Source organism: Mus caroli, unplaced genomic scaffold (assembly GCF_978045245.1).
Source record: "Mus caroli unplaced genomic scaffold, Mus_caroli_1 scaffold_20, whole genome shotgun sequence".
In the NCBI taxonomy this organism is placed as follows: Eukaryota; Metazoa; Chordata; class Mammalia; order Rodentia; family Muridae; genus Mus; species Mus caroli.
In genome coordinates, this window is record NW_028227275.1 from 28936402 (window position 1) to 28953720 (window position 17319).

General features: G+C 39.7%; 1 protein-coding gene across 11 annotated transcripts in view; it reads left to right on the top strand.

The window, feature by feature from the left end:
* Positions 1–17319, top strand: part of Asah2 (N-acylsphingosine amidohydrolase 2) — a 116457-nt gene that overhangs the window by 82180 nt on the left and 16958 nt on the right. For all 11 annotated transcript variants that reach the window (XM_029472846.2, XM_085833999.1, XM_085834000.1 and 8 more), the window contains 5 exons: positions 1276–1370; positions 4312–4351; positions 5081–5176; positions 7437–7532; positions 9925–10071. In XM_029472846.2, coding sequence (XP_029328706.1) covers positions 1276–1370; positions 4312–4351; positions 5081–5176; positions 7437–7532; positions 9925–10071 — 474 coding nt within the window. The remainder of the gene's footprint in view (positions 1–1275; positions 1371–4311; positions 4352–5080; positions 5177–7436; positions 7533–9924; positions 10072–17319) is intronic.

A 17319-nucleotide genomic window follows, 5' to 3' on the forward strand; every position in this document is an offset into this window, starting at 1 on the left:
TATTAAGAAACATGGAAGGGAGTGGAATATAGAAAAGGAAGACTAACATTTGTGTTATTTGGGCTCCAGGAAGGCAGTCCGTGAAGAGTTCTTTGCATAGAAAAACATGTAGGTCGTATAGGGAAGTGCTCATGTGTCAATTCTCTCATGTTAGGCAGAATGGTTTATTTGTTTATTTAGTTGTATATGTATGTATTTGTTTTTGTTTGTATGTGTGGCTGGGTGTATATGGTGACCAGAGATGTTATTAGATACCTCAGATGTATTCCCTGACTACACACCTTGTGTTTTGAGACACAGTCTTCCACTGGGACCTGTAGCTCACCAATTAGGCTACACTGGCTGATCAGCAAAGCCCAGGGATCCTTCTGTCTCTACATCCCAGTGCTAAGATTATGGACATGCCACCATGTCTGTCTTCCATGGGAGTGCTGTGCTGCAGATCCAACTCAACTTTGTCTGCTTAAGTGGCAACATCATTAATTAAAGTGTTTTGTTTGTTTTGTTATGTTTTTCTGGAGACAGGGTTTCCCAGTATAGCCCTGGCTGTACTGTAACTTACTCTGTAGACCAGGCTGGCCTCAAACTCAGAGGTCCACCTGACTCTTTCTCCTGAGTTCTGGGATTAAAGGCATGTATCACACCCAGGCTGAAGGAATTTTCTTTTCGTACTATTTTAAAACACATTTTTTTTGTTTTTATATTTGTGATTTTAAGATGTCATTCTACTCTTGGTAGAAGCATGATTGTTGAAGTATATGCATTTAAAAATTATCCTTTTCCCAGTATCCTATTAAAATTCGTAGGGTAGGAGAAAGAAGGGAGGAAGGAATGGCAAGATAGTTTCTACTAATCACCATATGGAAAAGATAGATTCTCTTGAAGGAAGGTTGGAAGATGAAGTCAGACTTGCACTACTGGGGTAAAGATAGAAATGATTGTATTAAACAATTCTAAATGGTATTCTCTATTCATTGAGGAGATAGCTTCTTATACTGCTCTGGCGGAGCCCTTGTTATACCATAATGAGGAGTCTACTAAAGCTCACTTGGTAAATTCAGGGTAAGATAGCACTGGGATTCACAGGTTGTGGTCAGGACATAAACATGCATGTGATGTGTTTCATGTTACAGCAGAGTTAGAAGTTCATCCTATGATATGGTAAAAACAAACCAAACTAGCTTCAAACATTCAAAATTGTTTAATGGAGGAACTTATGTGACAGTAGAAGGGGTAATTTATGCCTAATGTTACTTTCTTGTTTTGGGGTCTCAGCTGACGATACCACATCCTTGGCATCCAGATATTGTTGATGTTCAGATTGTTACCGTGGGGTCCTTGGCCATAGCTGCTATTCCTGGGGAATTAACGTAAGTTCTTCTTAAATTACTTCTTTTTAAAGTTGTTTATCTTTTTGGTTTGTCTGTGGAGGGGGCTTGTGGGCCATGCTATACTCGTCAGAGGATAAGTTGTCCAAGTCACTTTTCTTCACTCACCAAAGGGGCTCTGGAGTCAGAACTCAGCTCATCAAGCTAGATGACAAGCACTTTTACCTACTGATGCATCTCCTTGACTTTGGGATAAGTTCTTAGGGGAAGAGAATTCTCTGCTGATCTCTTGGTAGCCTCCTGTACTATGTTTGGCAACACTGAGAAATAATGTTTCCTTATTTGGTGGAGCCTCTGTAGAAGAAATCTGCCTATGCTTGTGACCTGTGAAAGAGACGAGGGAAAACATGAAAAATTCACAAGCCTGGCATTCCAAAGGAAAAGGGGTCCAGTGGATTAAGGAAGTGATATTAAATGATATTATTTAATGATATTAAGTGATATTAAATGATGAAATGATATTAAAACACTTAAGCATCAGTTTAGATAGTAAAAAGACAGAAGAATATTTTATGCCTGTATCTTTTACAGTCTTTCCTATCCCCCATAAGGGAAATGTGTTGAACTAGCCCTTGAATATTTTTCTTCTTTCAAGAATTCATCAAATTCTTACATTCTGCCCAACACATCCTATCATCACTGCCATCATTCACACAGATTATTTCACTAACCTTCAATTTGGGTTCCTCCATGGCTCCTCTGTAGTCCTTTTTCAACAGGATACCCAACTACATTCCTTTACAATGGTGGTTCTCAACCTTCCTCATGCTGTGACCCTTTAACATAGGTCCTCATGTTGTGATGATCCCTACCATAAAGTTATTTTCTTTCCTACTTTATTACTGTGATTTTGCTACTTTTATGAATCACAATTTAAATATTGCCAAAATTTAAATATGTGCCAAAGGGGTTGTGACCCACATGTTGAGAACCTCTGCTTCAAAACATGACCTAAACATGCTACTTCTCTGTTCCAGATCTCCCAGTCCTTTCCCATCTTATTCCAGGCACTCACTCACTTCCTTCCACGTTCTTTACAGGTCCATGCAGACTGTTTCTCAGCAAGTTCCCTGCTGTGATTTCTTTTGGCTTTCCTTCTTTTTCACCCTGCTTCAGCCATCCTGCATCACTGTTAAGGTTTTCTGTATAGAGAGAAATGTACCTGCTAAGAACATGCACCACTAAGCATGTTCTAGACTTGGAGATTTTGAACTTATGGTTCTTTCTGTATAAAACACATTCTCTTCAGCTAGCCTCAAGGCCAAGTCTTTTAATTTTTTAAAATCCTTTGCTCAAATCTCTAATGGAGATGCTAATACTATTCATACCACATAAAAGCATCGTTACCAACAGCAACCAACTGTCTCTCGCACATCAGCACCAGCACCAGTATCAGCACCAGCACTAATGCCATCACTCCCATAATTCCATTTCACCTTTACTCTGCTTTTTTAGTCTCTGTTTTTTTTTTTTTGTTTGTTTTTTGTTTTTGTTTTTTTTTTTTAACTAGCCCTTGGATTTTTTTTTCTTCTTTCAAGAATTCATCAAATTCTTACATTCTGCCCAACACATCCTATCATTCCTCATCATTGCCATCATTCCCACAGATTATTTCACTAACCTTCAATTTGGGTTCCTCCATTGCTCCTCTGTAGTCCTTTTTCAACAGGACACTCACTTTTCCATTTATTTATTTGGTCACCTTCCAGTTTTGGAATGTTGGGGTTTTGTCTTTTACCGTCTATTGTAACACCAAGAGTGGGCTCCCCAAAACCTGGAGTCTGGATATAGCCCCTGGGACCCTGACCCCAAGTTAATTCTGATTGGGGAATAAAGATCCCAATAGACCTTCACAATACCAGGAAGCAGGAGTGGGTGGGTTGGGGAGGGTATAGGGGGCTTTGGAGATAGCATTTGAAATGTAAATGAAGAAAATATCTAATTAAAAAAAAGATCCCAATAGTCAATAGCTGGGGAGAAGAGACAGAGGTGGGGATTAGGTTTCCTGGACTTGAGACTACAGAGGAGAGAAAGAGAAAAAAGCCACCATGGGATAGAAACATGCAGAAAGAGGAGAAAGGAGAGCCACCATGGGTTAGCTGAGCCATAAAATGTGACCATGTGGGCTGGCCAATTAGAGCTAAGAACATGATGAAACATAATAAGTAGTAACTTGGGTTACCATTACGAAGGTAGATTCTAACATCATGGAGGGTAGACAGTTGCCCAACTATTGTGCTGCTTAAGGATTATTTAAAAATATAAAGGTTGTGTGTGTGTTGTATCCAGGAGCATGCATGGTCCAAGGTGGGTAGAAACTCCATGCTGGGATTATTCAATATTTTTTTTAGTACAGAATGTAATTTTCATTCCATTAAATCATTATCACATTAAAGTGGGCCTGGTAAGCAGCAGATATTCAATATTTGATTGGAGGATTAAATATGAAAATGAAGTGGCAAGTTCAGTGTAGGTGGGGCTAAGTCTCAAACCTTCTCTCTGTCTCCCCTGCTCCCATTACTGTCATTCATGTTGGATGTAACTGACCCACTACGTTGATCTCCTGAATAGAAAATGATGTTGTCATTTTTTTGTGGTGCTGGGGGCAGGATCCTGGGCCTTGTACCCGTCAGGGAAGTACTCCATCATTGAGCTACACCGGAACCCTTGATGGTCTTCTCTCATTGATGCTCATTGACTTTATTTCCCTCTTTGGTCAAATTGTGCTCAGTTCAGGATTTGCTTTGAAGAGAGGCCAGTCAAGGGGAAAAAAACTAAGCTTTTTAAACCATCAACATCTACATATTTTACTGCTGTGTGTTGAGCTACTCTAGGACTTTTGGCTTGTACCAAAAGCCTTTCTGAATAGCTTACACATATACAAATCAGAGGATGTTGACATAATTCTGTTTTCTTGATTCAGAACCATGTCAGGACGAAGATTTCGTGAGGCAATTAAAAAAGTAAGTTAAATATCAAATACAATTCCTGTAAATTTATATTTGAGGAGAAAAAATTTCCTTGTTAAATTATTCTTTCCCCAAATCACTAAAGTTTATGTTCCTTGAAATTAGTGGATAGAGGTAAATATGAAATGTCAGTTATTTAAGAATCAGAATTCAACTATAAGGGAGTAATAACCAGGTTAAAGTATTTTATTGGCATTTACATTTATATAATTAAAAGTTGATAATGCTTGTATAGTGTAAATAGCAATTATATCTAGAGGTTGCTTAAATCCTCCAAAATGGGCTAAATAAAACCATCACGTTTGGGGATTTTTTTCCCTATATTTTCTTCAGGTTCAATATATATTGGAAACACTTGTAAAGTGATATACTAATGAATGTCTTGTCTTGTTATTTGGGTCTTATAAACATGTATTTTATTAACATAATATAAATTCAATATAGTTGAGGCAAGTTACTCCTTCATAGTAAGATTCTACATCTACTGATATGATTATTATGATTTTCATAGATCCATTGATTTGCCCAACTATAATGGGGATCTTGTCTTTTTTTCAAAGTACTCTTTGATACTTTCACATTCCTTGGTGGTTTGGGGGTCATTGGGAAGATTTTTCTTAAGAGGTATATCTTCTGTTAACAATTCATACAAAATGTACACTTTAAATGAAACTCAGATATTAATAGCCTTGAGCAGTATAACTTTTCACTTTTCCCTCCTAGGAATTTGCACTTTATGGGATGAAGGATATGACCGTTGTTATAGCAGGTCTAAGCAATGTTTATACACATTACATTACCACATATGAAGAATACCAGGTAAAGTAAAAAGTTCTCATAACTTTTTTTTATTACATAGTCTCTCTGGATCTCTTGAGCCATGCTTCTGAGAGATGACTTTGTTGTAGGTGGGAATTCTAAGAGAATAAGCCGAGGATTATATTTGGCTTGGGGTTCATCACTTCCATGTACATGTCAGTGCCATCGATTCACTCACTGACTACCATGTAATGCTGGCATTTGTTTCAGCAGGAGCACTGGTAATAAACCTAGGTTATGACATGCAAATAACTTACTACCCATAATACATTTGGTGTCTTAAGCTTCTGTAGGTCTTGCTGTCTACTATGGCTTGAATGCACTATGAATGAACTACTTTGCAAATGTAACTATGGACAATCCTTGAAGTATATCCTGAAGTAGCATATTGCTCTATAATGATATGACTCAACAAAACAAAACAAAACACAACACAACAAAACACAACACAACACAACACAACCCTCTGAGTTAGTAATATGATGCTTACAATTACTTCTTTATGTGTAGAGTTCTTAAAGCAGCCCAAATCCTTAAAAGAGAATAATTGGTTAAATATGGCAATAACCTAGTGTCCCATAATTAATTAATAATTATGAATAGATCTCCTGGCATACCATGGCAATCCATACAGGAGCGTTTGGTGATACAAGAATTGGAATCTGCCCTGCTGCCTTCTGTTGGCTTTGCTAAAGGATCCTATTGTCTAGAAAAATCTTAGTTGTTTCAGTCTGTTTCCCATCATTATAACTATCTGAGACATCGATTTACACAGAGAAAGGGCTACTTGGCTTATAGTTCTAGAGGCTTCCATAGCTTTTGGCATTGCTGAGGATGCTGGAAAGATATGATAGTTCATGCTATCATATGTAAAACTCTTTGCTTTGTAACCAAGAAGCTTATTGAAATAAGAGAAAAGAGACTGGTATTCTGAATCCCCACCCCCACCCCCAGGGCATGAAATCCTTCTTCCAGCTACACTTCCTGCAGGTGCCACCAACTCCGTGGAGCACTTTCCATAGAACCAAGACTTTACCATGAGGAACTTGGGGGTGCATTCCAGATCCACGTTGCTGGGTGAAAGTTCTTACCTGGGGTTAGGAACAGTTGAACTTTTAAGTGTTCTCTGCTATTTGGTACTCTTAAACAAGCAACGGTAATAGTAACAGACTTCTTACCTTGTCACATAGTTCTTATGGACCTAGAAATACCTTTTATTCTTTTTCTTTTGTAAACATTACAGGAGTTCCTAGGCCTGCCTTCATCAAACTATCTGATAGCGTAAAGAAGCAGTGCATGTTCTTTTGCAGAATTGGTCACTGTAGGTTGATAAACATATTCCAGGGGCTAGGGTTGGAGGCAGGGTGAGTAGAGGGAAGCGTTCCTTATGCAGCATAGTGGAGTGTTGACTTTGTTGAGAAGGTTTTGGAGAGAGTGCTTTGATTCACTCTATAAAAACATTGTTTGGAAGGTACTCTATGTATGTGGAGACAGAATTTGATTATCGCATTAGAGAGGATCTGGGTGAGAAATGAAGGTTTGCACAGAACTAGGGCCAGGAGGAAAACAGAAAACCTTGAGAATTTTTAAAAGGAGGCATAATGACACAATCTGAAGACTTATATGAGGTGGAGGAGGGGTCTAAAATGATTGTCAACTGATCGCCATGGAGATACTGAAGGCATGGCATGCAGAATACTGCAGGGAAAGCTGGTGTTTCTGGGAGGGTGAGGACCTTTATCCACTGATAGCTTTGAGGTTCCTGTAGAGTCACCAAAGGCAGGGAGCTCATAACGAGATGCACTTGATTTTATTTCATAGCTGTGTGGTATGGCAGAAGTTCTTCCATCAGTAGAAGGGACCATTAGTAGCCAACTTATCTAGAAATTATTAAATAAGATCCATTTCACCCTCAATTTTCTCTGCTGATGTTCAGCCTTGGAGGAGATCACTAATAGTACAAGAACTTACAATAGATACAGGCATAAGAAGTGGAAGGTTGTAACATCTTTCAGATGAAAAGAAACGGAGCCTAAATGGAATAAGCAGAAAGAACCCATCACTTGGATCAGATTCAGCCATTCACTTTGGCTGGTTAGTGGAAAATGCTCACATTCTGTTTTTACAAAAACCACTGAGTATTTGCTGGTATTGAATAATGTAAATGGTCCAGACATCACTTCAGCCCAAAATGCTATACTTCCATAAAACTAATTGATGTATACAAAACTACCTGTACCTCTTCTTGCTTTTACTGCAGGCTCAGCGGTACGAGGCAGCATCTACAATCTATGGACCACACACCCTGTCTGCATACATCCAACTCTACAGAGACCTTGCTAAGGCAATTGCTACGGTAAAGAGACCATGTTTTGTATGTGTGTGTGTGTGTGTGTGTGTCTGACTGTCTGTCTATCTGTCTGTCTGTGTCTGTGTCTATATTGGTCTTTAGGGGAAAAAGACACAGAGTCAAAAAAGAACCTTAGGTACACATGTTATTTGATTAATTTTATATTATATGCAATTCCCCTTAGGAAAGAAAACTGGACAACAATATTACTAAGAAAATAATTTAAAGTTTACTGATAGTAAAATTTTTTTTTCAATTTTCTATTAGATATTTTCCTCATTTAAATTTCAAATGCTATCCTGAAAAAAAATTCAAGCCCAATCAATTTCATTTAGTGGTAGCAATATATATATATATATATATATATATATATATATATATATATATACACACACACACACACACACACACACACATATATATATATAACTATAGCCAGTGTTCACTTGCCAATCTTTTCTTCCCATTCAGAGAGTTGAGTAGACTATGTAGTTACAGAATACTTAGATGCTCATTTTCTTCATTATATCATCTCTGAAATTAAGATACATTTTCCAATTGGAGAAACCTCACTCTTATAACTAGTAGCATTTTAAATTTCTTGATGATTTAAATAGTATAAATTGTTGTAATGAATGGAGACTTAAGTTTGTTGAACTCTAGTATTGCCTTGGCATGCACACATCTATATTTCTGAAATGTATACAACTGATTTATTAAAGTCTCTTATACTGAAAAGTCTCCTTTAGGACATACTTATTTATATAGCTGCAATTGTGGTATAGATAGTTAGTTGACAAGTGGGACAAAGAGCTTAAAACAATAAAATAATAAGCAAATCTGTATGTAGTGCATGTAGAATTTATAATAGTAAGTATATTACTTGCCAAATAATAGCTTTATAATAGTAAAAAGCTGTGAAATTATGGCATAATAAGTACAGCAAACCCTTTAAAGAAACAGTGTGCATATACTGGATTGAAACAGATGATACTTATGTGCTGTAGACCAACTCAGGAAATTTCCTACAATTCTATAGCTGGCTATTGTATTTGAAATTCCAGTACAATCTGGAGACATGAACATACTTTGCTTACTATTTTTTTAACCCATAGTGCCCCTCTGAATTTTAGACCTAGTCCTTTGCCTCATGGAAACTTGGTTCTTGGTCTATGTTATGGCCTCTTGTTTTAAGACTAACTATGGGGTCTTGAATACCAACTGAGTATATTCAATTCTGTCTTCTTGCCTGCAGAGTAAGAATGACAATATGCCCCCCCCCATACCATGTGCAGCTATAAAAACTAAGAATCCAACGTGAACATTAAGGAACATTAAATATACATCAAGGGCCATTGAAACAAAGAGGTTGTTATTTTGATGCCCCCCATTAAAGTAGCTAAATCTTGTGGAAAACATTATATTGGTCAGGATATGGCTGATCTTAAATTTTTAATAAAGATATATTTATTATATTGTTTAGCACAGATTTGGAACTAGAAATGACTTTGGGTAAAAGATTACCCACCATTGGAACCAAGCATGTTGGTACTTGCCTGTAGCCTTGGTACTCAGGATACTAGGATAGGAGTATCCCAGTTCAGGGTAGCCTTGTCTGTGGAGCAAGTTCCAGGTAAGCCCAAGTAACATTGATAAGATTTGTGACAAGACTCCACTTCTACTGTTAACTAACCAATCAAAGTAACATCTTAGAAGCTGGAGCTATGGCTCATATTTGCAAACATACTTTTCAGAGTTTGACCCTTAGCACCTGAACAAAAAAGCAAGACTATATCTGCACTGTACTCTTGTAATCCCAGTACTGGGGATACAGAGACAGGAGGATCCCAGGGCCTTGTTTATAAGCTACTTAGCTGAATCTGTGGCAGACACCTGTCACAATAACCAAGATATGTAGTACTTGAATAGGAATGACATTTAATATTGACTCTGACATGCATATGCCCTGGAACATGTGTATGTAAACATATATCAGACTCAATATTGAAAATATAAGCATAATTGCAGTATCATGTCATGAAGTTATAGCATGTGGTAGATCACTACCCTGACCCACACAGGGAAAACGATGGCTGCCCAGAATCTAACTTGAATAGTCTGCATTTGCTTTCTGATCTCTGGATTATACCAGCCAGCTTAGCAAAGCAACTACCTTCAACTAAAACATTCTTCTACCAAAAAATTTAAATTACAAACATGTAGGCTCTCATTTTAGGAACGTGCCTCACATTTTGCTAAATGTTGTTCGTTTTCAGAGGGCCGGTGTGTAAATATGTGTGTCTCCTTTAATGAGGGCATCTCTTGGGCTATGAATGGGGGTGGGGAATGCGACTTCATCTCCATTGTGCGTTTCTTTAACAAATGTTCTCTGTTTCAGGACACAGTAGCCAACATGAGCAGTGGTCCTGAGCCCCCATTCTTCAAAAATCTAATAGCTTCACTTATTCCTAATATTGCGGATAGAGCACCAATTGGCAAACACTTTGGGGATGTCTTGCAGCCAGCAAAACCTGAGTACAGAGTGGTAAGACTTACAGGAAAGTCTCCAAATGCTTTAAGAATTTGTGTCTGGAGGGAAAAGGAAAGATATCATCACCTGCTTTTAGTGGTTCCATATCACTGCTTCAGCAATGGTGATGTTGACAGTGCCACAGGCTAGCTTCATCAATGGTGATGTTGACAGTGCCACAGGCTAGCTTCATCAATGGTGATGCTGACAGTACCACAGGCTAGCTTCAGCAATGATGATGCTGACAGTACCACAGGCTAGCTTCAGCAATGATGATGCTGACAGTACCACAGGCTAGCTTCATCAATGGTGATGCTGACAGTACCACAGGCTAGCTTCAGCAATGATGATGCTGACAGTACCACAGGCTAGCTTCAGCAATGGTGATGTTGACAGTACCACAGGCTAGCTTCAGCAATGGTGATGTTGACAGTACCACAGGCTAGCTTCATCAATGGTGATGCTGACAGTACCACAGGCTAGCTTCAGCAATGATGATGCTGACAGTACCACAGGCTAGCTTCATCAATGGTGATGTTGACAGTGCCACAGGCTAGCTTCATCAATGGTGATGTTGACAGTGCCACAGGCTAGCTTCATCAATGGTGATGCTGACAGTACCACAGGCTAGCTTCAGCAATGATGATGCTGACAGTACCACAGGCTAGCTTCAGCAATGATGATGCTGACAGTACCACAGGCTAGCTTCATCAATGATGATGCTGACAGTACCACAGGCTAGCTTCAGCAATGGTGATGCTGACAGTACCACAGGCTAGCTTCAGCAATGGTGATGCTGACAGTACCACAGGCTAGCTTCATCAATGATGATGCTGACAGTACCACAGGCTAGCTTCAGCAATGATGATGCTGACAGTACCACAGGCTAGCTTCATCAATGGTGATGTTGACAGTACCACAGGCTAGCTTCATCAATGGTGATGTTGACAGTACCACAGGCTAGCTTCATCAATGATGATGCTGACAGTACCACAGGCTAGCTTCAGCAATGGTGATGTTGACAGTACCACAGGCTAGCTTCAGCAATGATGATGCTGACAGTACCACAGGCTAGCTTCATCAATGATGATGCTGACAGTACCACAGGCTAGCTTCAGCAATGATGATGCTGACAGTACCACAGGCTAGCTTCAGCAATGGTGATGTTGACAGTACCACAGGCTAGCTTCAGCAATGATGATGCTGACAGTACCACAGGCTAGCTTCATCAATGATGATGCTGACAGTACCACAGGCTAGCTTCATCAATGATGATGCTGACAGTACCACAGGCTAGCTTCAGCAATGGTGATGTTGACAGTACCACAGGCTAGCTTCAGCAATGATGATGCTGACAGTACCACAGGCTAGCTTCAGCAATGGTGATGTTGACAGTGCCACAGGCTAGCTTCATCAATGATGATGCTGACAGTACCACAGGCTAGCTTCATCAATGGTGATGCTTACATCTGTTTCTGTCTTTGCAGAGGGGACTGGGCAACACTGCTTTCTCCCTTGGTGGTTAGCAACATAAAATTGAATTTCCAAAATGCAAGTTATTGTTTTTATTAAATATATAGTAAGATCTGTGCACAGGAGTTAGACCAAGCTGTCTTTTAGATCAAGGAATAGGAAAGTAGCAACAGTGAAGCAGAACCGCACCGCTATAGTTTATTCTGATTTTGTGTTCTGCATTCTTGCTGAATAATGTATTAATTCCAGCAGGGTTTCTCTTCTCCCCCGCCTGAGGGATTTCTATATTTATTATATAATCAGCAAATGAATTTGACTTATTCATTTCTAGATTTCTCTTTTTTTTTTTAATGAAGTGTGACTAAGCTTCATAGTCATGCTTCATCAATTACTCAATGATCTGGAATGTAGTGTCAGTTTCTTACTGTTCTGATAAGACAGCTGAGAGAGCAACTGAAGACACACATATCAGTTAATTCTCTGACTGTGGTGACAAGATGTCTGACAAGAACAGCCTGAGGATGGAGGAGTAGGTCTTTGGCTCACAAATGGAGGATGCAATCCACCATGGTGGGGGGACCATGGCAGTAGGCATGTGAGGCAGCTGGTCACACTGCCTTCCTAGTCAGAAACAGAGAGGCAAATGCTTGTCTACTCACCTTTTCCTTTGTCTTTAGTCCAGTATTCTAGCTCATGGGGTAGTGCCACTCAAACTAGAGACTCCCATCATCCACTTACTCTCTCTGGAGTGTCTTCTCCTAAAGACTCCAGATGTGTGGTTCTCATCTCACCAAGTGGTGGGGAGAGTTAAACATCACGGCCATGAAGAGGACTTGTTTTGACTCATTGTTTCAGCTTTCAAACCTCATTGCTTGGCTCCATTGCTCTGGGATTATACATAGTGAGGTAGAACAGCATGAAGGAAGGGTGTGTGACAGGGGAACTCTTCCCACCCATGGTAGCTAGGAAGTATAGAAAAACCTAGGGATGGGCCAGGGATAAGATATGGTCCTCAAAATGTACACTTCCAGTGACCTTCTTTTTCAGCCAGGTCTTATCCCTTAATGAACCATTCCGTGTAAGTTCATAGTAGATAAAAATGAATAAGCCTATAGTTGAAATTAGTGCCCTCATAATTCTGTCATCTCAGAACAGTTCTAACCCCTAGAACCCCAGCCTTCACTACAGTAACCACAGTGGAAGGGAGGACACATCATATTTAAACCATAAGAGCTCTGGACTAGGATTTGTGAGACTTAGTAGTCTTGTCTTGTTTCTGATCGTATTCAGATTTCCTCTCTCTCTCTCTCTCTCTCTCTCTCTCTCTCTCTCTCTCTCTCTCTCTCTCTCTCTCTCTCTTGTGTGTGTGCATGTGTATGTGTGTAGCAGTGTGAATGTATGCTGCATGTGCAGGGGTACCCACAGATGACAGAAGTGGGTGTCAGTTCCTTAGAGCTAGAGTTATAGGTAGCCATGAGCCATCAAACACAAGTCTTCTGTAAGAGAAGGAGTTGCTCTTAAGTGTACATTCCATGTACTATCTTTAATATGACACACTTGTCAGGGGTTTAGTAGACAACAACTTAAATCAGGTCAAGACAGTTGTATTTCATACTCAGCATGCTGGTAGGCTTTTTTGGTAGATGTGGGATTTTTGTGAGTGCTTTTCTGTGTCACTGACATGACCATGTAGTTTCCTTGTGTTCAGTCTATTAATATGGTATTCTGTGTTAACTGATTTTCAGATATTAAATCCTGCTGCTTCTAGTGGCTAATCTGTTCTTTGTGCTGTCAGCTTTGCCAGCCCATTGTTCTGGAGTTTCAGACTCTTGCCAAGGAAGACGGTTTTTACCTGTTTCATGGGTTCTGGTGCCAAAGTTATTAAGGATGAGAAGGGAGGTGTTTCCTCTTATGTTTTCTGGGAATCTATGCAAAGAATATGAATCAGTATCTTTGACTATTTTTTGACAGCATTTTTAAAAAATTATGTATTTTCTTATTTTACATCTCAAATGCTATCCCAAAAGATCCCCTCCCCTCCCCCTTCTCCCCTACCCACCTACTCCTACTTCTTGGCCCTGGTGTTCCCCTGTACTGAGGCATATAAAGTTTGTAAGACCAAGGGGCCTCTCTTCCCAATGATGGCCGACTAGGCCATCTTCTGCTACATATGCAGCTAGAGACACGAGCTCTGGGAGTACTGGTTAGTTCATATTGTTGTTCTACCAATAGGTTTGCAGACCCTTTTAACTCCTTGGGTACTTTCTCTAGCTCCTCCATTGGGGTTAGATATGAATGAGTATCTTTGACGATTTTTACTCAGATCTGGTGGCCAAAGCAAATGGACTTGGACTTTTCTTCATGGCCAACACTTTTTAATGAAAGCTTTTAGTTTGCATAAGGAATAATGAGTTTCATCACAACATTCCTGTGCATTTTGTCTGAGATAGAGTTTCAATTGCTGTGATAAAGTACCATGTCCAAAAGCCACTTAGGGAGGACAGGGTTTATTTCATTTTATAGCTTGAAGTCCATCATCCAGGGAAGGTCGTGCAGAAGCTTGAGGCAGGAATTCATGCACAGGGCATGAAGGAGTGTGGCTTACTTATTTGCTCCACCTGACTTGCTCAGTTTGTTTTCTTATATGCTCCCCAAGTGCACCTGACCAGGGATGGCACAAGAGACAGTGGGCAAGACCCTACCATATCAATCATTAGTCAAGAACATGCCCTATAGACCTGCCCACAAGCCAGTCCTGTGGAGGCAGCTTCCTGGTTGCTTCTCTTTTTCCAGATGTCCCTAGCTTGTGTCACGTTGGGCAAAACTAGCCAGTCCGCATGTACATATAGCTACTTCTCTGCCTAGCTTCCACTGTGCCTCCTCCTGAGTCCCCTTAGTCTCACAAAAAGTTCTGGTCTGTTTTCACCACATATGTTTAAGTCTAGAGAAAACAGGCCATGCTTGCTTATCACCCCCAACATCCTCTCTTTACCTCTGCCTTCACTCTACAAATATTCCTTGCCCCATCCTTGGAATTGAAGGTCATACCGATTATATATTTTCATGCATATTCATCTTCTTTCAATTTTTAATATTATGTTTTTGGTTAGCATACAAAGAAATGGGTTTCATTTCTATATTCTCATACACACACACACACACACACACACACTGTTATATTTTGTTCTTATTTGCTCCCTACTTCCCTCCCCTAGTCAGCTCAAACTCTTTTTTTTTTTTTTTCTAATCAGAGCTGGGATAAATCATGACCCTGGTTTGTCTTTCCAAATGTAGAGCTTGTAGATTTCCTCATTAGGCTAATGTGTCTCTGCTAAGTGCCTTGGGCATCACATTCCAATGCCCAACCCCAGCATCAATCCCAACCGAGTTGATACAACAAAATATTCATGAGACAAAATACACAAACTGGGGCTAGAATAAAGAATAAAAGCTTGTGTGGCCCGTGATTAGACGGAGTTTAGACAAGGCTGGAGCCTGGTGATGCTAATTTTTGTCTGTCTCTGTGTTGTATAAATTTGTTTTTGAAATAATTTTATCAGCATGCAATGAGATGAGGAGGTATGAAGGTAAGAGGAAGTGAGAACAAGGGAGAGTTATAGACTAGGCATGCCATCAAAGCAGAAAGAGGAATGCTTGGGGGAAAGAAGGGCTCAGGAGTAAGAGGATCTGGGGACAGGGATTATGGGGTGAACAGAGACAAACAATTAATATGTAAATTATATATATAATTATATATACATATAAATTATATATAATTATGTATATATATGTATGTATGTATGTATATAATTTGTAACATTATCACAGGGAAACCTAGCTCATACCTATTTTAAACCCCATAGTTTTTTCTACTTTCATGTCACAATGTCAGTTATGTATTTACATGTGTTGAATCTATACCCACATGTGAAGCAAGGTACACCATGATTGTCTTTCTGAGTCTTGCTTCTTTTGTTTAATTCAGTGGTCATCAGTTCTATTACATCTCCTGTAAATTTAATTCTCCTTCATAGTGACATAAACTTCTATCGGGTTACATCTGCTAATGAGCATAAAGGATGGCTTCCTATCTTAGCTCTTGTCCATAGACCTGCAATAGCATAGATATGCAAATATTTTTCTGGTTTGCTGTGCTAATTAGTTTTTGTCACATTGGCATAAACTACGTCAGCTGGGAAGAGGGAGCCTTAACTGCAGAGTTTTCCTTCATCTTGAATTGGCTTATGAGTATGTCTGTGGGGCACTTTCTTGGTTAATGATTAATGTGTAGGGAGCCCACTGTGAGTGGCAGCATTTCTAAGCAAGCTGTCCTGACTTGTATTAGAAAGCAGGCTGAACAAGCCATGGGGAGCAAGCATCACTTTTCCACACTTTCTGCTTCAGTTTCTGACTCCAGGTTGCTGCTTTGAGTTTCCACTCTAAATTGCTCTAATGGTGGACTATGAAGTAAAAGTTTGAACCCCTTCTTCCTGAGGTAGTTTTTGGTCAGTGATTTACCACAGCAATAGAGAAGCAAGCTGGGCCATTGCTGACTTGGGATCCTTCATGTATATGACCAGGGTGGTTGTACTGGTTAATTTTGTGTCAACTTGACACAGCTGGAGTTATCACAGAGAAAGGAGCTTCATTTGAGGAAATGCCTCCATGAGCTCCAACTGTAAGGCGTTTTCTCAATTAGTGATCAAGGGGGAAAGGCCCCTTGTGGGTGGGACCATCTCTGGGCTGGTAGTCTTGGGTTCTATAAGAGAGCAGGCTGAGCAAGCCAGGAGAGGCAAGCCAGTAAAAAAATCCCTCCATGGCTTCTGCATCAGCTCCTGCTTTCTGACCTGTTTGAGTTCCAGTCCTGACTTCCTTTGGTGATGAACAGCAGTATGGAAGTGTAAGCCAAATAAACCCTTTCCTCCCCAACTTGCTTCTTGGTCATGATGTTTGTGCAGGAATAGAAACCCTGACTAAGATAGTGGTAAAGCTGGATCATCTCATAGCCCCAGCCTTAGTTTCTGAGCAGTCTCAGTACTGATTTATATATTGGCTGCCTATGTGTGCATGTCCAATAGCAGGTGAGATGGGTTTCTCTTCCCCCAGTCCTTGCCAGCAGTGGCTGTTGCTGGTTTAGTAACCAGTCCAACTGGCGTGAGATAAAATCTCAATGTGGTTTTAAATTGCATTTCTCTGACTGCTAATGATATTGAGTACAATATTTCTAGAGCAGTTTTCCTTCTTCCTTTCAGAACATTCTGGTCTACTCTTTAGCTCATTTATTAATTAGATGATTTGATTTTTGGTATTTAATTTCTGGAATTCTTCTATAGAGCCTAGATATGACTACAGAGTCAGATCTCGTGATGACTAATGTTAATTGTCAAACTTGAAAGAATTTAGAATCACCTAGGAGATGGGCCTCTGTGAATCCCTGTGGAAAAACATCTTGATCATGTTAATTGATGTTGTAAAACCCAGCTTTTCTTTCTCTGATTTTAAACTTAGTTACGTACTATATGTATTTATGTATGTATGTATGTACGTATGTATGTATGTATTTATAGGAACTAGAAATGTATTTTAGGAGAGACTAGTGTGGCATAATTCCCAGTAAAGTTTATCATTGAGGCATATAGTTCTACAAGCTTTTCTACTTCAATTAAATTCATTATTCAGTAATTTCATATGTGTCTAGAATGCATTCCAATTGTTCACACCCCACTGTCTCTTATCTCCTTCCCACTCATGCCCATGGTGCCCCTCCCTGCAGGTCCTTTCCTATGCTTG